This window comes from Acanthaster planci, linkage group LG04 (genome assembly GCF_054643075.1).
Source record: "Acanthaster planci isolate LZ-2023a linkage group LG04, COTS_SCS, whole genome shotgun sequence".
Taxonomy (NCBI): Eukaryota; Metazoa; Echinodermata; class Asteroidea; order Valvatida; family Acanthasteridae; genus Acanthaster; species Acanthaster planci.
In genome coordinates this window covers 13,781,142-13,803,359 of record NC_141780.1, presented here as the reverse complement: position 1 = coordinate 13,803,359, position 22,218 = coordinate 13,781,142, and the positions used below count along the sequence as shown (strand labels likewise).

General features: G+C 40.7%; 2 protein-coding genes across 2 annotated transcripts; one reads left to right on the top strand and one right to left on the bottom strand.

Annotated features, from left to right (window-relative positions):
• The first annotated feature begins 377 nt into the window (after positions 1–377).
• Positions 378–14,199, top strand: prmt6 (protein arginine methyltransferase 6). Its single transcript, XM_022246838.2, has 14 exons — positions 378–602; positions 3,784–3,911; positions 4,381–4,413; positions 4,701–4,766; positions 5,921–5,988; positions 7,082–7,123; positions 7,780–7,928; positions 9,385–9,453; positions 9,867–9,940; positions 10,643–10,725; positions 11,446–11,555; positions 11,919–12,040; positions 12,661–12,771; positions 13,739–14,199. Exons 2-14 carry the CDS (start codon positions 3,838–3,840, stop codon positions 13,824–13,826), a joined length of 1,089 nt encoding a protein of 362 aa, XP_022102530.2. The 5' UTR covers positions 378–602; positions 3,784–3,837; the 3' UTR covers positions 13,827–14,199.
• A 1,515-nt stretch (positions 14,200–15,714) lies between these two features.
• Positions 15,715–21,919, bottom strand: LOC110985621 (uncharacterized). The gene is made up of 3 exons (XM_022246762.2): positions 21,649–21,919; positions 19,635–19,868; positions 15,715–16,768 (listed from the first exon to the last, which is right to left on the bottom strand). The coding sequence occupies exons 1-3, from the start codon at positions 21,740–21,742 to the stop codon at positions 16,674–16,676; spliced, it is 423 nt and encodes a 140-aa protein (XP_022102454.2). The 5' UTR covers positions 21,743–21,919; the 3' UTR covers positions 15,715–16,673.
• Positions 21,920–22,218: the final 299 nt, after the last annotated feature.

Genomic DNA, 22,218 nt, shown 5'->3' with positions numbered 1-22,218 from the left:
TAGGCCTTATGTGTGGGTGCATGTAATTCCTTCTAGACTGATCAACTGCGCCCTACCAATGGCGAGGGCCTTCCTTGGAAGTGTACAATCCAGTCTGCTAATCTGGATGTTAAATTAACAATCCAAAATGGAACATATTAAGAAGACTACAAAAGCGGGCCCTTAATAGGGCAGACTGCGTGTGCGAGCAGGGGGGGGGCGAATTATCTGCCATCTCCGTGTTGCCGTCATAATTGTGTACCGGATAATTTAAAGCTTTTAGCTGTTGAAAGAAAAATACCCCCTCGACGAGCGAAGCAAAGGGAAACGCATGGTGTCAGTAGAGGGCGTCGTTTCAGACTGGTAGCAGCAGCAAATGCGCAACATACAATGCGTGCTAAACTGAATAGGGCTAGACCTCATTTGTTATGTTTCAGACTGCACGTGTTCCACTTCTGTGCGCAAGACGTTTCCAATTTCCATACTTACTATACCCATGCTATACCTGTATATATCTGTATATATATGTACTGTAGCCTAGGGCCTCAGCCACTAGTCAGGTTTTGTGCTACGCCTACACGTAGTCCCAGAAAAATGACAACGAATTGATGGACGCGAATGATGTAAGTCTGTAATTATTTATTTTAAGGTCATGTCATTGAGAATAGGAGTTGTAGATTTGCGTCCTAACAATTTCAAAAACACATGAGGTATAGGCTAGTTTTATTGTTATGACATGTATGAGGGCCTATTCATTTCAATCTCCAAATTTTTGGGCCTATCATGGAGCTATAATTAAAAAGCTTTTTTTATAGGGACCATGACCAGATAACGGAAACTTTTCAAGTAGGCCTAGCTAGGTTCGTGGGAGCGGAGCTTGCGAACGTCGGACCCCATTCTGGGCTGGGAGGGGGGGTAGGGTATACGTACATGTATACATGTAGCTGTATAGGCCTAGGCCTACTCCTTTGCCATATACTGGGCCCTGTACTGATTAATTTTGATAGTGGTTTCTTTCAAGTTCATCCGTCATGTCCGTGATGTCTGGGGATATTATCAGACATCTGCTGGATCTTATGAGCTGAAATTGCATCGGTGTGTTCACTACTTACGCTGCTGCTGTACATGTATGTAATTTTCCCCAGGTTGCTATTTGCAGAAAACTTGCCTTTTCCTCGTTTGAAGGAAAAAAAGTTGCCTTCAGTTGGTGTTTTCACCACTCCGTACGAATTTGGTCCGACTTAACATTTGACAAAAGAAATCACTATCAATAAGGACAGGGGCCCAGTATATGACAAAGGAGTATACGTCAGGCCCTGTTTATGGGTCTAGGCCCTCCTCCAAAACGAAAAAGACCTGCAGTAAAGCATACATGTACATACTATAGGCCTTAAACATATTAAGCACGTACGTGCGAACTGTCAGATGTACGTGGGTCGGCTGCAGCTCAAGCAGCAGACATCTGGACATGTATACGAAAGCCATCTAAACTGGGCTTAGACTAAGTATAGGATGCATAAATAATGGTAGTGCTGTGCCAATATTCAAATATTAGTTTTTGAATTTGAATATTTGAATGCAAAATTCATGAAAAGGAAGAGAAAACTTTCTTTTGTTTTAAATGAGAAAAATTGCACTATGGAGGCTTGTTTCAAGCAGATTGAAAAGGGTCAGAAATCTTACAACAATTTGAAAAGTAAATTATTTATTATTAAACAAATTAAAAGGAACAGACATTTTCAACAGGGCTCGGAGTGTTGTTCATCTCTTAAATCTTGCTAAATTGTTGCTGGAGATACTCCTAGATGTGAGAAGCTATTATAGTGATCATAATGTACTACTGATTTTGTTTATGGTTTGTTCATCAATAATCTGCTGGTTATTGCAGCCGAATATTCAGATATTCAATCAAATTGTAGGTTGAATATTCATATAGTGAACTGTCTGAATTGACTCAGCCCTAAAATACGGTGTTTTATACAGCTGTTAGATGATTCGGAACTCTGACTTTTGTGGTTTTGTTTTTCTTACAAATTTTCGTATAAATAATGATTTTGTGCGGGGCAGTGGCATCAGGATATACAAGCGTTGGATGCAAATCTGCAACTTCTCTTCTCATAGCCTAACATGAAGCCTTAGTGTGCGGCAATGAGGCTAGTATTGCTATCCTTAATTGAGTTTGCACAATGGATGGTAGAAATGCATTGTGGGAAGGAAAAAGGACCAATGTTTGCTCTTTTAGTCCATTCCACAGTGCCTTTCTCATGTTTCTAACGTGCAAAATCACCCATGCCGTATTAGCGATAAGGCTGATTATGATAATGCTAATGCATACGTACATATATTCTTATACACTTGACATGACTAATGTACATGTATTTTTCAGGGAATTGTCAGAAAAAAGGGAAACTGAGCTGTCATGGCTGTGGGCCTTTTGAGTGCTATTTTTGAAAGTGTGCATAATTTTATTTTACATGTTTTTCACAAATTTGATTTACATGTCAAGTCCATTGTTGGGTCCATCTTTGGCCGTGATTTGTGCTGCAATCCTCTCTTGAGCAGGAACAAAAGAGGGCATGTTTTGAAATGAAATTGGCAGTCACTGCATGTAGGTACGGTACCACAGACACAAATGCATAGACCACCAGGTTCCATTCAAAACTACAGGAGTTTTCCATGATCTGTGCAGCGTCTGACTAAATTAAAAACTAATTTACCCCTCGGTATATAGGAATTAACGCACAGTTTAAGAATTCCAGCCCAAAAATTACATGAAGCCGTTTTCCAATTGTAAAAAAAAATCTTCTATTTAGTTTACTTAACCTGACCCATGTTGATTCAATACGACATTTGCATTTGCAAAATTTGAAAAGAAGAGATACATGCAGCAGTTCCGAAGAGCAAAACAGATATATTTTGGGAGCACATACACATGTATAAACATGGTAAATTAATGCAGGCAATGCAAGTGTGCTACACGTAATGTGCACTGAACGCTGCCATCCATCATTTCATCCATAGTTTGCCCATACTTTTCAAAATCACGGTTTTACACACAAGACTGGCGGTCTATTTGTTTTTAAATATGTCTGTCTTTGGTACGCACTCACAGCATAAGAGTGCAAGTTTATGCGCGTTTGACTCTGAGTACGTGCAACACATATAAGGCACCTTTTTCCATATACATATGTATGTATGTTTTTTGGGGTACGTTGCGATGTGTTCACACGTTTCATTTTCACAGACACAAGTATCAATTCCATTAATCTTACACACCTGTACATTGCATCAGACCGTCAAAATTGCCGATTTTGAGGAGCGATTTTGACGGATATACACGATGCTTGGCGCATGTGTTGATGCACATGGGGAAGGGCACCTTTAGTGTGAAATATGTGATCTAAGCGTGCACGCCAAATGCATGCAAGAACCCGGTTGAAAAACTTAGTACCATCCGTCTTTCTTTCGCCAGTGAGGGTGCACTTCAGCTCGCAGCAGATACAGTGTGGCACGTACCATAAGGCACAGCTACACGACGGCCGTGACATGTCGGATGAAATTTCGCCCGTTAGTTTGGAACTTGTTGATGAATATTGCCTTGCAAGAGCTATTAAAATACCCTGTTAACTTGCAAAGGTTGTGCCAAACAGGCCCATTTTACTGCCATCTCATTGCATGTACACCTTCAGTTTCAATTCATTTTCTGTATGCTGTGGTGCCCAGACATCTACATGTACATGTAGGTATTAGCCTAGTAGGTCTATTTTTTTTCTTACGTGTACATTTTTGTTCTTGAATTTGCAGGTTTTGCCGAGCTGAACATGCTGATCAATAAACATGGATTGATGTTGCTTTTATATGGAGTCTGAGATTGTTTTAGTTATGGCCAGTAATGCCGAGACAGATGAGCTGCCAGCTAAATGTGCCAAGCGGTGAGTACAGGAATTTAAACCAGCTTCACCTACATGTACATGTAATTGAACATGTTGAAATCTGCTGTGTTTTGGACATCACTATTATCTAATATTTCTTCAATAACTGGATACACGTTTTTTTTTAATCCTTAATTAAAGAATCCTCATTATCCACCCCTAATCTCTAAATACATGTAGGTCTGTCTCTGAAATACTTGAGCTTTCAATTCCTAAAACACGAATTAAAATGACGACATAATCCATCTCCGGAGGGGGGAGGGGCAGCTTGCCTCCTCCACCCCCCTCCCCCAGTCCGCCACTTGTATCCAGTTTAGATACACACCCAGGACACATTAATTGCATGAACATACGTGTCCAGGCAAAATCAGTCATTGGTGAATAAATGGTTACTGATTGGTTTTGGCTTATGCCGTTTAGAATTGAGGGCCAAACTTAGCTGTGATTATCCAATTTTCTTTTCATGCAGGAAGCACGAAGAAGAAGACGGTTTTTACTTCAGGTAAATATTTGTTTTTGTTATTGTTCATTAAAGATTTCATGGTTTTTACATTTAGCAGACACATGGTCACTGACAGGTGTAATAGAAAGTACCTCCCTCAAAAGAAAAGAACTTGCCTTAAAGTACAATGTACAGTGTAAGTTTTTCTTAATGGAATCAGCATATTTTTCCCAGTTGGAAAAAAAGTTGAACATTCAACTTCATTTTTGGTAAGAGATTGTGCCTCTGTGACCACATGAGTGATTTATTAAGCAGCCTACATGTTACATTTGTGCACATATTTTCAGATCCTATGCAGGTGTTTCTATTCATGAAGAGATGATTCGGGATGAAGTGAGGACAAACTCGTACAGGTAGAGTCAGAGTGGTACTTTGTGTCTGAAATGGGAGATAGATACATGTGCAGTGTCTCTGTATTAGGCTGTGGCACCTGGGATGTTGAGTGTACATGACTTTCAAAGATGTGTGCCAAAATCAGGTCTTTAACACTTCCGAAGACCTGAACATAAATTGTTGACCAAGTTTAGATGGCAGGTTGAGATGTCATCAGATTTATCTACTCATTATTGTTCTTTTTCTGTAATCTGAGAGGTTGTTGTTGGGGAAAAGTATTGAAACCAAAACTGTCCATTTAAATTACAATTTATAAAAAGCTTCGTTCTATTTCACCTGCAATACTTTAGCAACTCACATGAAATACAAAATAAAAGGCAGACAGCCCTGGGTTATACATTTACATGTACATACGTGTACAAGAGAAATTTGTGACAATGGAAGGGATCATGTCAAGGGGTTCTGGTAACCTGGTTGAGGAGAAATCTGCAAACTGTTGGACACAAACCATACCGCGGCTGCATCCAAGGTAAGTCAAAACCAAAATCAGATTTTATTGGATATTGTTGGATTACATGTAAGAAGATCAATTTAATCCAATATGACATTTTATAGTATCAGTCCGAATCTGATCTGAATCCAACTGAACCACATTCAGTTGAATCGTATCTGATCAGATTTGGATAGAGATTTAGATCAGAAGTTTGCACACTTGATGCTTTTACATGTATTTGCCATCTTGAATTGAAAAGTGAAAAGTTGATGAAACGTTTCATTTGGGGATTCTGAGCGTAAACATAACTAAGGTGAAAAAGTTACATACAAATTGATCCCATTTCTTGTTTATAATGATATAAAATTTTTGATAAATTATATAGATGTTTTAAGCCTCATTTAAAAAACTGAAAGTGAGGCTCAGAACCCAAAATAGTCTGGTGCCATCCCATTTCCCAGATTAGAATGAAAATGATAGATTTAGGGAAAAAGATAAAACATGGCTACTCCATGAATAATGTCAATTGCTGCGTTACATTATAGACTATAATGCCTCTGCTCAGCACAGCCTTACTTTTTGCCCCTCCTAGGGTTGTAATGAAACACATTGTAATTAGAACCTTAAGTAAACTCCCTGCATTTATATCTTGGATATATATGTGTATCTGTTAATTTACAGACTGGCTATCCTTCGCAGCTGTGAGCAGTTAGCGGGCAAAATTGTGGCTGACATTGGGGCAGGAACTGGTATGCAGTTAATCTGTTTACAGTAACTTTTGTTTAGGAATAACTTGAAACGTCTCCTTTTCTCAAAAATCATTTGGATTCCATCAGGAGAATGGTATATTGTCCATACTTGTATGAATACCTACATGTGTGCAACTCAAAATGCCAGCATCTGTGCCGGTACCTCCATTTAACTTACAGTTTTGTTTTGGCGAATCCAAAACAAACCACCCCCAAAACAGTCAAACAGATCGTAAACTTTTTCATTAGTCATCACTCCCCAACCAATGATGTACATTGAGCTACATGTAGTTACTGTTGTGATCAAACATATCAAGAACCAGCCTGTTTTTACTGCAGTGATTTTGGCCCACGAGCCAGCCTGATCATAACCCCCATGCACAGGCAGTCCAATCACTGGCTCACTGCACTATAACCAGGGTGACCACATGAGAAACGATGGCATCTGGCTTTAGAGTTGAATGTAGCTCCACATGGATGTGTTATGAGTGGCTTATTGCTATGTTGAATGACCAGAAAACTTCAGGAACGTTATAAAATCTGTTATCACAACAACAAAAAATGAACTAGTACACTGTTGAAGTCAATGGGAAAGTGGGAACACATTCTTGGTGGGGGAATTTGTGACTTGCTCCAGGAAGCAGCGAGATATACCGGTAAGGTACACTGTGCTTATTTGATCTGTATAATGGCCTGCTCAAGTTGAAAGGGTGAAATTTCTCATGGAATTTCAATTGTGGGGGTTCAGAAATAGCATCATTGATCCCTAAAGGTTTTATGAACAAAAAGTGTTGAAAAGCTAAGATTTTTGTAAGTCTACCAAGTATTAGACTCAACTATTTCAAATCCTGTTTCCTCAGTTGCATTCAGTTGATTTCTATAGAACTAATCAATATGAAATAAAGTACTCCGAAATGGAGTAGACTGTTAAACTCTGTGATGTACCAAATGAAACGTTACACTGTTGGCTTTCCAGCCATACCTCTTCAGTCTTTTTCTCTCATTTTTGTGCCGTAATATACATACATGTACCTGTTTGCAGACCTGGTCACACTCACAATGTAACCTGTTACCGTCTTCTCTTACTTTGCAGGAATTTTGAGCTGTTTTTGTGTACAAGCTGGGGCTAAGAAGGGTAAGTACCCGAACTTGGCAATAATTGAGATAGTCATTTGGGATTTAATCTCAACAAAAAAAGAATGCATTGCCTCAGTAACCCCTGAAAAAATTCTTGCTTGGGTAATAAACTTCTGCATCACGTGCCTTCAGAAATTTCTTGTGGCAGTAGACAGATTGAACCTTTGAGTCATTTATTGAAAACACATGAATGGTTTAAGCCTACTGATAGGAGAAGAAGATGTCTGAATCAAGGATCGTAGGAGGTTTCCTAGATTGCAGCTTTATTTCCAGCTGTGACTTTCTCTGAGGCTTCAGAAGACTACGAGCATGCCTGAAGGCGGATATGGACATTAAACTAAGATTTTGGAAACCTGCCATAGTCAAATCTTGATACATGTCCTTTGCTATATAAAATATTCTGCATAGCGATACAAACTGGAAGTAATATAGTGAGGCATAACAGTTTCCAGTGAGACAACAATTAGTTAGACATAATTTTTTTGGTACAGTATACACAGTTGTACTGAGATAATGCGCACACACTCAATGGAGTGATCGTTAAGTAACCTTTGACCTTAGTACTTTCAGAACTGTCAAAGGTGCCCTAGGGCTACTACGATTTCATTTGCGCGGGCGAAACTGTCATTCACCCTGTGACTTTCTTCCTGTTAGTGTATGCAATTGAGGCCAGTGCGATAGCCCACCAGGCCAGGAATGTTGTCAAGTCCAATGGGTTGGAGAGGCAAATTGTGGTCATCCAGGGCAAAGTGGAGGAGGTGGAAGTCCCCGAGAAGGTGGACGTTATCGTTAGTGAGTGGATGGTAAGGACACTGGTCATCTTAGTTATACCGAATGGGAAGTTGTGCAAATGTTGACTTGATTAAGGGTTGTTCAAAGCTTTGCATGGCATATGGAGAACACAGAGGTTTGTTGGTGGGTACACTATACATGTACATGTTGAAATAATCTGTTTATTAGAATGGAGCACTTTTTGTTCGAAGAACTGGTGGTCTTGATGTGTTCAGTCTGAGCCCAGTCTGAATGACCCCCTTGACATGCGTGAATGCAAACTGTATTTAACCCTGTGCACCAGCCTCATAAAGGTCCATGTTGGGCACATGGGTCAACATGGCAACTGTGTTGTGCTTTAAGGCTACTGGGCCTTTTATGACAGACACCCAGTAAGTATGAGATCCGGCAGAAATATTTGAATGATTGTGGGATCACAGGAAGAAAGAGTTGAAAGTGACCATGTCATAAGCAGCTTCAGGGCCATTGGCGATTGCTACATGTATGTAATTGAGTCACAGTGTGTCATCCCTTATCCCTTCAAGGCATTGCCGTTTTGCTTGGTTTTGAGCCCTCTAATAACAATCTAGCAGATTTGTGAAACATCCCTATTCGACCTGACTTTGATTTTGATCAAGGCTGCCTATTGGTCTGTTCCCATGAGGCGAGCCTTTGTATAAAAAGGATGGCAGCAACCATGCAGAAATTACCTCCAGAGGATTTGGGCTTAGTTTTTGTCAGTTTAACCTCCTTCAACACATCATTATTCTTTGGTGACAGAAACTTACAACTGCCGCAACCCTGCTGTATTAAACTTGTTTAATATAGGTTAATGGGGACTGTACACGTGCTAAAATATAGACATCATGAGGAACAAAATGTTGATTTTTACGGTCCCCACAACATGGTTGCGACTTTTCCTAGCAATTTCAAGTTGTCCCCTTAACGTGGGGAAGGCCTAGCCGCAGCGATATACACTTGTTCAAATCCTCACTGGCCTAAGAAATGCACTTGTTTTTCAGCTCAGACAACTTCAGTGCAGTAAGTTTTTCCCCTGACTCTTGATGTACGTGCCTAGGCTGCTATGATGCAGTGATGACCAGGATTACAAGCCACTACTGCATTGGCACTACACTGAGAAAGACAGAATGTCTTAAAAGCCTTTTCATCCAATACGGTACGATGACTCACCCAATCCACAAGCACCTCAAGATCACACTTGTGATTGGTTGGATATGTCAAAGAGTTCTTTTTATGTTATAGTTTTTTGTGTTCCACGGTGAAAGTAATAGAAAATAAGACAATTGCGATGGGACAAGCGACCACTGCCACTACATATTTAGGAGTGCATGTATATGAAGAAATTGATAACTACATATACGTTTGCTTCCTTGATAATCAACACGTTGAGATGGATTTGACCTTTTTGTATGTATGTACCTCTAATTCATTCAGGAGTCATATTCTGTTCTTTTTGTAAATCCTCAGGGTCACTTCCTATTATATGAATCCATGCTGAACTCTGTCATCTATGCCAGAGACAAATGGCTGAAACAGGTAGGCCAAAACCATTTCCATTTGTGTCTCAAAAAGCACTTCAATATCATAAGCTATGTGACCATGTTGGTGACGATAATGGTCTTAGTAATATGAATAGAAACCTCCAAAATGCACTTTTTTGTGTCTCGGGCTGCTGTATTTTCAAAATTTTTGCTCTATTTTTCTGCCTTTTAAGTTTTTATGCCAGTGAATATTTCAAAATTAATTAATAAAACTGTGTAACCCTGGGAAGAGAACCTCAATATTGCATTGCATTTGGTACAAAACCTGACATTTTTTAGATTTTGCTTGCCTAAATATCAACAAGCTCTTGTACACTTACAACATGTATAAAATTGCAGAAAATGTGTCCAAGAAATGTCAATTGCATCTACACTTTTGCCTTAAAACAATGGTTTGTATTTTTCTAGGATGGAATCATTCTACCCTCAAGAGCGTCTCTATACATGGCACCAATTACTAACGAAGACATATATAAGGAAAGGTTAGTTTGTTATTGATATTTATTTCTCGTCTTAGAACGTCCACTTTTTAAAGATGTTAGAATACTAAACTACCCTTCATTTTAATATGGTCCAGTGACATGCTAAAGGGGAGGCTTAATGCTTGATGCTTACCCTTACCCAAGCATATCCAATTGATATTTTAGTGAATTTGAACAAAGTGTTGACAGTTTTCAATAAATTTAATATACGACGGGCAGTACACCCCCAAAGAGGAGCCTCAATGTGGCAGTGTAAAAATGCTTACACATCGGTGAACAATCCACTCCACCTCCCTGCCTCACTCTGCTTTGCCCGCAATATACCTCTTGTTTTCTTTTACAGCCGATGAATAAGATTTATGCAAAAGTTCATCGTGCTTGGCCCCTTCAATAACAAATCCCACATATGGGACAAGTATTGTTCTGTAATTTATGTATCTCTTGTGAATGAAGTATTCTGTACTTAGAGTGATATGAACAGGTGCAGTTGTTTGCAATATTGTATCATTCTTTTATTTTTTCTTGTTGGCATTTATCAGTCATTGGATGCAACATAAAAATTGCAGAAACTTTCAGGAAATGTAGCATTAGCCTGGGAATACAGATCTGTCCATTTTTGAGGACCACTGTAAATCTCTTGCTCATGTAGTTACCCAAAGAAACCCCCTATTGGTACTGTTTTTTATTTCTTGCCTTTCTCAGAATCGACTTCTGGTCCGAGGTAAAGAGAAAATACAGGCTGAATATGGATTGCATGATCCCATACGCAAAGGAATGCATATTTGGTAAGATTGAAAAATGATCTGTTAATATGAGCGAGTATCAGTATAGAGCACCTTCAGGAGGTTGCCGCAGAGAGACCTTTTCAAGTTCACGGGGTCGATGACACCATGGCTGACCTCCTGCACTTTCGTTCGCTTGAATGTCGGTAAGACAACTTGATGCGGTTTTTGACAGATTGCGGTAATCTGCAAATTGGAAAGCACGGATGTTAAAACGTTAAAATACACTTGCGAATCTTCTACTTTCTTCTAATTTAAGTTTTCCACGCAGCTGGCAAATAGAATTTGATGAGGGTTTCTCATCGTTAGCTGCAAAAAAATGGCCTCTCTGTGGCAATTTCTTGGTAATGTGTTCTATAGTGAGTGGTCAATTTTGAGCAGTCTTCTCAACAATGCCTTGCCTGCACTCACAAAGGATGAATTAGACACAAGAGTTGCTTTGATGTCGTCACCTATTAATTAATGCTATTTCTCTTCATTGTATTAATATTTTGCTGTTAGTGTAACTGCTAGGAAATAGCACTGACCTTGCTATTCATAAGATACTTTTAAAGTTCTTATTCGCATGTCCATTTGGCATATTACAAAGTCTGACCAAGGATATCCACTTCAAATCTCCCCAACGTCCACCTGCTATGTTTCAACCTCTGGGTACAGACTTCAGGCCTGCGCCTGCAACCAGTTTCTTACGTAGTCCCTGTGTCGTACAACATGTACATGTAGGTTCTGTCCAGATTGAAGACGTGATCGGTTCAGACTTGATTGCCGATGAAACTGAGATTGCTGACATTGACATCAGCAAGGTAACAGCACACGAACTGCAGTCAGTTAAGGTTAGTGAAAAGAAGTTCATAATGTAGGAATTGACTGTTTTATCCTGCAGGACCCTCTAGTGCAACTCTTATCATATTTTAAGTGTGCACTTTGAAATCACTCAGATTGAAGGGTATGAGGAATCAACTCTGGCCCTCAAGAATTCAGCTCAAAATGTAATGATTCATGCTGTAAATACGGTGTGTATATGAAATCTAATACACTTTACTTTCAACAGTTATGCAGTTGTAGCCATTACCTCTCTAGTTATTCAGTCGTAAGAGTGATTTCAGTGAAATGATATGTATACATTTCAGAGCTATGGTATTTTTCAGCATTTTGGAAATTTTTAATGTATTAATTGTGTGCGTCTTCCATTCTAGGGTTCCTTTAACTTCAAGTGTTTCGGTATTGCAAAGTTTTGCGGATTTGCCACCTGGTTTACTGTGGCCTTTGACATTAAGGACAAGGATCCGGTCATAATTTCCACATCACCCTACAAACAGTAAGTACATGTAATGCACCTGACTGCAATCTGTAATCTTTTAAGAGGCAGAATACACAACTAGGTTGGCTGCCACAAGTGGCTTTCTGCAAGAATGGGCAGGGGGCCCATGACCAAGGGGGAGAGAGTGTGTTCCATATCCATCCTCATAAATATGTTTTTTTCATAATTGGTGAATTCTTTTTTAATATCCATCAGGATATTTGAAGTACTAGGAGAAATAAATTGCTCTCAGTAATCAGCATCCTACATTGGTGCAGAATATGGAGATCAAGGAAGGTCTCCTGCAAAATGCTAGCGGACTTTGGGTTTAATAATAGGGAGATCAACATCTAACCAATCGCAGTGTTGTGTTATGAATTGGAACAAAATTTCAGTTCGATCTCCCATCCCTACTCAGTAACTGATTGTTTCACCGAATAATGTCATTAGAGCCTCTTGTTCGAGAAAGCATCTTTTTCTCTTTATCTGTGAAACATTTCCTTGAAACCAGCTTGTCGTACCTTATACCAACAAACTTCTCTCCAAAGGAATCCCACCAAGAAGCATGCTGTTGGCCGCACCCCCTGTTTTTGAACCATGTTCCATCTTTTCCCTGACATCTTTTACTATCCGAACAGCCCAACCCACTGGAAGCAGAGTGTGCTTTACCTACCAGAGCCAGTTAGCGTAGTGCAAGACGCCGTGGTCAAGGGGCACATAACTCTTTCGCCTGGTAGGACAAATTCTCGGTAAGTGCACAAACGTCATCAAAATGGGCAGCATTTTTTTAACCTACTTGGATCAAGTTATTCCATTAAAAATTTAGTGCTTTTGCATCATGTGATATGTAATTTTGCTGCTATGAGTAACTTAAAAAAAATAACTGTGGATGTGAGTGTTGAATGCCTTTGACATTCATATTGTGGTAGCTGTCCTGCCTGTGGTGAATGCCAGTTCACCTTGTTCCTATTAGTAGTTCCATTTCCAAATATGGGTATCCTCTTGACAGGTGCACGTACATTTCAAAGGGTTGGGAACATTGAACATCAGGTTTGTCATTTGCTGAAAAATCTCTTGAACAAATTTAATGATGTGACGGGATGCTTGAATTGCATGTTTTTGAAACATAACATGGAAACGGAGAAAGAAATGACTGTTGACAAGCTGTCCGTTGCCCAATTTTGATATGAGATTCAACCCAACAAATTGGCTCACATTTTGCCAGTGCCACTTTTGAGTTAAATACCTATTAAAAGAATTGTAAATAAGTGTAAACCCTCAACATGTGTCTGCCACGTAATGTTCATTTTCACAAGGATGGCAAACCAAGTCATACTTCAAAACAACAGAACTCATTTTGTTCTTTCTGATGCAAATCGAAACAAACTTAAAACTGAAAATGTAGCATCAAGAGTCATTTGATGGGATCCGTGACATTGCTCGGAAGTGTTAGAAGTTTGGTTAGAAGTTAGGCATACCCATGGGCATTGACAGGCAGGGGCAAGAGCTCTTTGGAAGTGGGTCGGGCAAAACACTCAACAGCAGCAGACTAGTGTGACAAACTGTCCGTGGTGCATGGTGTCACATCTGAGGCATTTTCATGGAAACTAGCAATTTTCTTTCCTCGTTCCAAGCCCACCCAAAAGCAACTTTCGCTGTCCCATATTTGAATGTTCAGTGGTCATCATTTCTTGTGGTTTAATTTTTTCCCATCAGATATCTGGACGTAGCATTGGAGTATGCCGCAGAGGAAATGTCTCCGATCAAAAGGCACTACACAATGTCAGATGAATACTCGGGCTGAGTTCAGTGACACAAAGAAATTACTCTCGTGTTCATCAACAGTTCTCATTTTGTCATACAGTGTATCAGGGATTTGGGCCTCTACCTTTTGTATACTCCTCCCCTGTCCTCTCATCGGTTTCTGCTTTAGGAGGCCCCCCGGTCGTTCAAAACAGATTGGTCCAGCTTGAAAATGCCTTGCTGGACCGTCAATGTGTTCCTTGTTTAATATCTTGAGAACATATCTGGTAAATATAATATGTGCGGGGTCCTTACTGGTAAGTTTAATGATTGGGTGTTTAGATGTCAGAGTACTAGACATTAAAGTCAGAAAGGGATTACTTGTACAGTGTAAATGAAATCTATTTTATTAAACGTACAGAACGTCTCCAAAATATTGTGTTTAATTAGTTTTGTTGAGTTTTTGCTTTGCTTCTTGAGCTGTGGACTAATGCCTCCCTCGTTACGACGAAACATGCCATGAGACGGCATATCAATGTTAATAATGCAGACCCGATCGGTGGCAGTGATCCGTAGAGTGGGTAGGGAAAGTGTCACTGGAAGAAGATATTCCGACCAGTGTTCGAGGAACATGTAACTCCGTTGTCATGAGTGCTCGAAAATTTCACGCTTTTGCCTGCGCTGTGCAGTTTGAGTTATTCATTTGACTGCACATGCGGAAACCTGGAAGTGAGTGATGAGCAAACTATGGTCCGCATAATGTACATTTGTACTCTCGGCTTCTCATATCAAGCAGACGCGAGCTAATGGTCCTTGAGACACTGGGCACAAAAGGGGGTCTTCTCTGAGACGGGGGGGGTGTAACTCATCCTTATTTTTGTTAAATACACGGCGTATCAAAATATAAGCATGTCCCCAGAAAGGCCTGAATGTCTTTTTTCCAGTGACACCTTGATCTTGTGCCCAATGTCACGGTTGAACGAGTAACATTGCATCGTTGACCAGCAGGTGAAATCTGTACTGTGACAAGTTAGCATACACTATACAGTACAGTAGATGATACACATTTCAATGCGCTTTTGAATGTGTGTGTGAAAGGAGATACTCAAGCTTTTCTGGAGACATATACATGTAATGCTCAATTATGAAATCTGCAGTTTTCCTATAAAGTATGGTGGAATTTGGGTTTCCTTTATTTTGATACGCCTTGTATATCGGTCAGTGCTCGTGCATTAAGCGGTATAGTCACTCGAAAAGAGGTGGCCTACACGAACACCACAGATTCACAGGAATTAACACTGACGATGAAGTCATTGAGACGAAGTCGCCCAAAACGCTGTCGGGCAGCAAAACTTCACTCTGTAGGAGCAAGGAGGAAGGAAGGAGAATCATTCTAGAGGCATGGAAATAAGAACAGCTTGATGAAAGATGAAGTCATTGGTGGGCGTCTGCAACGCCGAGATTTTATAGATGACGGCGCAGTCTCCCACAGTTCTCTTGTATCTTTGTAATGGTGTCGTTTCCACGGCTGCTGTCTTCAGTCCGTGTGGTACGAGAGTTCCACCATGCCTTTTTATTGGCAGGCTGAAACTTGCATCCCCGCCCTGCATTTAATTAATGTGCAGTGAAGACACTGAGAGAGTACGCTATCGCAGCCTGACTTCCCATGCGTATAGTTTTAGATGACAGTCAATAATAGTTATGCGGTACAAAAAGAGTACACGGGGCTAGCGCTTCCACGTGCTGATTCTTTATGTGTGTGCACCTAAAGACGTAATTTGACATTTCTCATAAAATAAACTACAAATAGGTTGTCCCTTTCTAAATCTACAGTTATTAAATCGCTTTGGCCTCGGACGAGGGTCGGTCGATTGAAAACAAAGGTGTTAAAATGATTATACGCGGTAACGCGTGAAGAGGCTAAAGAATAAATGAAAATGCTCAATCTATGATTTTCTTGTTTCGAATAAACTTTTATTTCCGTGATTTTTTTTTTAGATACGTAAAACGAGGAAACCATCTTTAAGTTTAAAACCACTTCGCGCGAGTGGTATTTATCAATGTTGATGATGCTGGGACGGGGTAATTATTATTTTTTCTGTTTTCAACATTCGTTAAAAATTCACATCTTTATTTACTGGACACTTACACCCACACGAAGGACTGTCTGGTTTCTACTCTAATCTGACAGACACATCTATTGACGCTGGAGTATTTCAGCCGGGCCTGCTGCCTTGTAAAAAGAGCCCAGATTTTGCGGTGTTACGCATTTTTTTTTGTTCACGGAGCTGGCACAGTGCGCTGCTGGCCTCTTTTCAATAGGGGCCAGATTAGCGTGCAGCAGTACTGCGTGGCTCATCGCTGCGGTGGTGGAGCGCTTTTAGCCTCAGTGGTAATCTGCTCACGCTGAATGCCCCAAAGCGTGATATACTGTTTCTAAACAAGGCTGGATTATCTCCACTGTTGAGAGTGAAAAGCCTGGTCTTTGTTATGAGTACGGTCTTTTGTTGCAATGCCCAATTCCTTTTGTCCGAAATCGGAGTCCCCGGCGGCAAGTGGTTTTAACCATTTTGATAGAAATCCACAAACACATTGCTCGATCTTTCTTTGAATTTAGTTTTTCTTGGCTATGTCAGAGACAAAGCCGGTGAAATAAACAGTGTATGCCTTCCGTTGGGAGCTCCAAACCAGTGTCAGTCAGAGAGAGGGCGCCCTGCTTTTAGAAACCTAATTTATCAAACCATCATAGGGAAGAAAACTACCTTTTTCTCCCTCCTAAGACAGACAGTCGTCTAGTGATTGTGGACAAAAGAAATGAGTCGATACCAGCGACTGCAAGGATGCAGGGGTAAGTGGTGTAGTTTTGAAAGATTAAAGCCCTCAGAAAGTAAAGCCCTTGAGAGGGCAGTTATGATGGGAGATTGGGTTCTGCTTGTATTGGATCCCCGCCGGCCGTCTCTTCGAAGGAGTCGTTCGTCACGGTAGTGCCGACTTCATTGCTATCTGTATCCATGCAAACACGAGAACAAGTCAATTCTAGTAACGTCATGCCCGCTCCAGCTTTTATCTTCGGTCGTGATAGAAATCATGCAAGCATTCGAGTCAGTTTCCCCACCGCCTCTCCACTGACGACATTACCTGATGGATACGAGCATGCAGAACTTCCTCGACAGACAGTAATATACTGATGTAGGCTTTATGGATGTATACATCTGACAGTTCTGCCCAAATCGGCCGCTTGACCGTGGCAGCTACATAAGTAAAGAATCATGTTGTGACACAGGTCAGAATCGATAGTTAACGAGGCACAAAGAAATTTGTTTACAAAAACGGCCTCCATCGTAAATTTATCGATAGTATATAGCCTAACCGCACAAAATAATTTGACAAAATCTTTCGAAAGCTTTCAACTTTTTCCTAGCTTTGCTTCCTCGAATAACCGTCAGTGACATCCATCAACTTGATGTGCGTTATCGGAAATTAAAGTGAAGTGATGTTAAAGTGGAAGTGAAATTGATTGTCAATAAGTCATTGTTAATTACAATAAAACTGTTGGATCTAAAAAAAAATGTCATCAGAAACAGAACGGCTGTAAGCAACCAAATGGGTATATACAAATTGAAATTACGATTGCTGCAAGTTCACCTTTTTAGCAGTTTCAAAAGCAGTTTCTGGCCCTTATGGTACAAGTGCCAAAGCTCTCCGTGCTTATAGCGAATTATGAGTGGCCTATGCAGGTCTCTCCAGCGGGAATTAATGGGCTGTTTCCTCTCTTTGAATGTTGCAATAAAATTTTCCAATATTCAAACTGCGTCATGGGAAACTGGATGACAAACGTGATATTATGCACAAGCAGGCACAAGAAGTGCCTCCAAAACATTATTCCTTGTTCACCTTATTCAGTTCTCGAAATCACAGAATATTGTTGCAGTGATGATTTGGAATTATTACTGTTTCCAATGAAAGGCTGAGGCTTACCAGAAAGAAATGGGGGGGGGTCAATAGAGCCTGAAAGTAAAAGGTCACGCATGCAGCGAGCTTCCGGAACCCTCGCGCGGTCTGCCTATGGGGATTTTACATTGGGCCGTCCTATCACGTTCGATTATTTTTAGAAGCCTTGAATAATTCCTAACTCAAACCACCGCATGATACACTCATGTTGGAATTTTACCTTTGTCTTCGTCAAAAAATATTTAGGAAAAGTCACCTGGAGATGGGTAAAAAGCGAATTTCATTAACGACTTTTCACGTCCGGCGATATCGTACCTAGGTCTCCTTGTCAATGCACGTTTGTTTTCACTCCTTGTGTTTTCGTGAAAACTAGACTGTACAACCTTGCAACGATTTTACCTACCTGCAGTCGATGGGCTCCAGATTCCGTTGACCTGACATCACGCAGTTGTTGTCAGCAAAGGTTAGATAAGATATTAGATTTTGTCGTAAAGGTAGAATTATTACTTTAAGTTTGTGACCTTATAATATTATAAAATTTTGTCAAATATTTTGATCAGTTTTTTATTTTACCGACAGACTACCATAAAATTTCAAACAGTAAATAATTATTTGCGTACGAGACTACTGCATTTGCACAGTTCTTCATGCATTTTAGATTTTCGGAAGGGATTGGTCAAATTTTGGTAGGATATTTCTCCTTTAGGTCAGGTGATTTTTTAGTTTCTATAGATTCATATATTGGCAAATTTTTTCCAAAGCCCCTTTTCCGAGTTGGATTTTGTAAGAAATAACTGAACGAAAAAATTACAAATTCTAAAATCTCTGCACGTTATCTCTGCACGTTATTTTTCCGATCCAAGGGTTCCGGAAGCGCGCCGTTAGGAGTCAACTTTCAGGCTCTATTCCTGACTTGGGCCTTAACTGCGACTGCCAGTAGTGGAAAATCGGGTAACATTTTGCAGGGGGCCTTGGCTACGAGGTCATTTTCTGGAAGAGGCACTAAGTGCGTTCGGTCACAGTTACAATTACAGTCTGGAGATTTTTTCCTTCTTTAATTCCTACGCAGGGAGGGGTTCACGGGCCTCGAGCGAGGAGCCCCGTGTCCCCCTTAGTTACGCCACTGACTGTCAGTAAACTAACACGGCCAACCAGAGTTAAGATGTCAAGCCCAACTACCCGAAATGACCAATCACGTTATGTTTTTCAGCCTGGTACGTTGCAGCTGTCGATTGGAAAGGGCATTAAGGTCGATTTGTGGAAAATACCAATTAAAAATCGAAAGTCAGTAGAAAAAAAGAATAAATGTTTGACTGGTTCACTTTCCCATCACTTCGACACCCTCCCCGTGTCCAGTCATCAAGTTCCATGATGCAATGAGAATGTCCTGAAGGTTTGGTATAGTGAAAATTGTACCAAAATTCTACTCCACTTTAGTCTGTACCGAGGATGGCTTGAAAGTGTTCGTCGCGTGGAAATTAGAAAGCAGCACAGCACATTTTTGAAAAAGGGTTACGTCTTAATTTTACCTCTGGAGCTTACAAGTCTCGGTGTTCACCCATTGCGAAGACGTTATCACATGCTGATAATTATGATCGAGTTGTTTAGGACATTTCCTCGCTTTTCGATGGGAAGGGGCGTAGCGAAGGCATTTTCTGGGAGTGGGAGCGCCTGCTCAGTTTGCCGACTTACAACTTGTTCACCAACCTCGAGTCGTGTAAAATGGAAATGGTACGCTACATTTTATGCTTTAGGGGAAATGCCGACGGCCAACGTATATAATTTATGTAACAATTTTGGATTCATTTGCCGACCGAAGCCCTATTTGCCAACTGGAATTAATTGTGGGGCACTTCCGCACCCTCCAGGTCGCTATGCCCCCCTAGGAAACGCCCTGACGTTTTGGGTATTCTAATACCTGAATGAATACATCCGAAGAAAGCCTGGATCTCGTTGGGGTCCTCACTCAGGAAAATCTCACTCAAAATGTAAGGTTCCCTCATGCGGTACCACGAAGGGATGCCTACTCCGCCCAAGCGAACAGCAGCGCATTTGCAGCGATCGTTGTAAGGGAGGAACCAACGGGGTGGGAGACCAGACCCTTGGTTGAACTCGGAGCCGATGAAGCAGACTTGATGGCTTGAGACCAACACTATGCAAACACATACAAAGATTATATTAACAAGTAGGCTTAGAGCTTGCTCAAGGGCCAATCGCGGGCTGTGCACAGTGACTTTTCCTATTTGCGGCAATCGAAATCGGGGTTGGGGTGGGGAATGACTATCCAGACCATGGAGATTTAATTGAAGGGGGGCTGACAGCCTGACTCCACATGAAAATATACAGGGGCTGTGTTCATGATACAGATGTTCATCCGTAATATGTATTACAATCATGCAAAATCTTACATCAAACGACAAATTTTTGCTTTTTATTGTTCCTTTTTGAGTGATATTGAATTCATTCTGGTTGTTGGGAACTCGACATTTTCTTCACAATCTTCTTTAGTTTTTGTTCGCATCACGGAAACGTGGGGGACTTTTCAGTCCCCATCCCCTTGCCAGAAAGTGGGGGATACATCCACTCCCCCCACCACCCCGAGATTTACGCCCATGATTTTCGGTGTCCATCCAGTTCAGACATTGATATCCAGATGAGAAGAATGATACATAACAATTATTTAAACACAGATTTCAATAATAATAATTTAATTATGCAAAAACGGCCCTTTTTTACCGAATGGACGATGGTAGAAATCTATCTCACGGCATCTTAACACAACTAAAGGAATATCGGACAAAAGGGAGGCATAGCTGACATAAAATTCGTTTTACATACCGGTAGTATGGGGACTATAACCCATAGTATTATATCAATCATAATTCTTGTCCCTTTTTGTGCCCCCAAATATAGTCATTACAAGGATTGAGCTTTACCTATACGCCATGCGACGTGGCATCATTTATGTTACAAGAACGGCACGAAGAATTTACAAAAATATATACCGATTCAGGAGGACGACATACCTGTAGGCCCTAAAAGGAACTCTATACAAAGTAATAAGCCTGAATTCGAAAAATATCAACGAGATGGAATTAAAATACTTGTGGGCCTTAAGGTAGGAAATGTAAAGTTTTTCATCGCTGCATTTCACCCAGAGCCACTTCATTTTGCTTTCTAATCTTTAGTCCTGCAAAAGTTCGTTTCTATGTCAAAACTGAATGCAGTCGATACCAACTTTCATAATTTTAGCCAGGCAGTTCCATAAAATATCAAAAATTTCAACATAACAGATATCCAAACTACATTTGCACGGCTTTTGATCTGGTCCGATGGAAACTCCATCGTTTTGATAATTCCTATTCAATTCATGCCAATTTAGGGCCTATTTGGTTCGTGTCTGAGTGTTTTGCTATTCACATAGCACGAAAACGTTGTAGGATGGGGTGGGGGCATGCAGCTGGCTTCGAAATTTGACGTAAAGTTTACAAAGCTAATGTCACCAAATGCGCGGACATACCTGGACAGTCCCTGGTTCATTTTTTTTCTTTTCGGACAAGCTGAAGGCGTTCAATTCCTCTACCGCCACTTTATGACTGCCTATTTACAGCAAGGTGTTAAAGGAACAATGTCATTTTGATGTCCATTGCACAAAATATGGGCCCCAAAATCGGCAATATCTCTCTTTTATAAAAGTTAGAGACTTTTTGCAGTGATGGAGGACTCGAATCCGGACTTGGACTCGAATCCGGACTCGAGTCCAATTTTAATGGATTCAGACTTGGCGCGGACTCGGATCCTCGTGGACTCGGCTTGGGCTCGGATTAGATGGCCCCCACTCAATCACAGTTTTTTTTTTTTTTTTTTTTTGCTGCCTTTATCGATGGGGGCTAATGTAAAAATCAATTAAGTGTTTGAAAACTGGGGCTCACCTGTCAGTGTTGAAACCATCAGAATCAAAGCTACTGCTCTGTCCATTCTTCCACGTGCGGCAGTTGAGAGTAACCAAGTGGTTACCTCGTTCATTGGCTCGGTGATATGTACATGTATATTATACCTCTGTAGCTTTGATGTGGATACACCTGACGTACCAGTTTGCTGGAAACCAGCAGTTTCAAAAGCGGACAACGGAACGGAGTGACGTAACTGCCAATTATCTCAGGAATTGGAAGCCCTGTGTTGGCTTATCCCGCCCCGTGCATTCACCTGTACGTTGGATGCGTCAGTGTTCCGTAAACCTCCAATTTCACCCCACATGCACAATAAAAAATAGAGCATAGCTCTGGGGGTTCACCTGAGCCCTAACGTGAAATAAACATCCTCCGGGTCAGTGCTTCAAGTTGATATTTGCCCATCGTAGTTGAGAACAGACACTAATCATTTCATCCAATCACTTTTAGTATTACGAAACAGCAGTGTCTGGGAAAAGGAAATTCGAAAAGGGGAATCGGGGGTCGCTTACTGGGACATCGGTGTATAGCAATGAAACAATCAGTCCGCGT

What these genes read in the sequence shown, in the direction of transcription:
- LOC110985621 (XM_022246762.2), bottom strand. Translation starts at nt 21,742, where the DNA reads ATGAACGAGGTAACCACTTGGTTACTCTCAACTGCCGCACGTGGAAGA. An exon ending in GATGGTTTCAACACTGACAG is followed by an intron (nt 19,869 to 21,648) that starts GTGAGCCCCAGT and finishes GTGTTTGCATAG; the next exon opens with TGTTGGTCTCAAGCCATCAA. An exon ending in CTTCGGATGTATTCATTCAG is followed by an intron (nt 16,769 to 19,634) that starts GTATTAGAATAC and finishes GCATGGATACAG; the next exon opens with ATAGCAATGAAGTCGGCACT.
- prmt6 (XM_022246838.2), top strand. Translation starts at nt 3,838, where the DNA reads ATGGAGTCTGAGATTGTTTTAGTTATGGCCAGTAATGCCGAGACAGAT. An exon ending in ACAAGCTGGGGCTAAGAAGG is followed by an intron (nt 7,124 to 7,779) that starts GTAAGTACCCGA and finishes TCTTCCTGTTAG; the next exon opens with TGTATGCAATTGAGGCCAGT. An exon ending in CGCAAAGGAATGCATATTTG is followed by an intron (nt 10,726 to 11,445) that starts GTAAGATTGAAA and finishes ATGTACATGTAG; the next exon opens with GTTCTGTCCAGATTGAAGAC.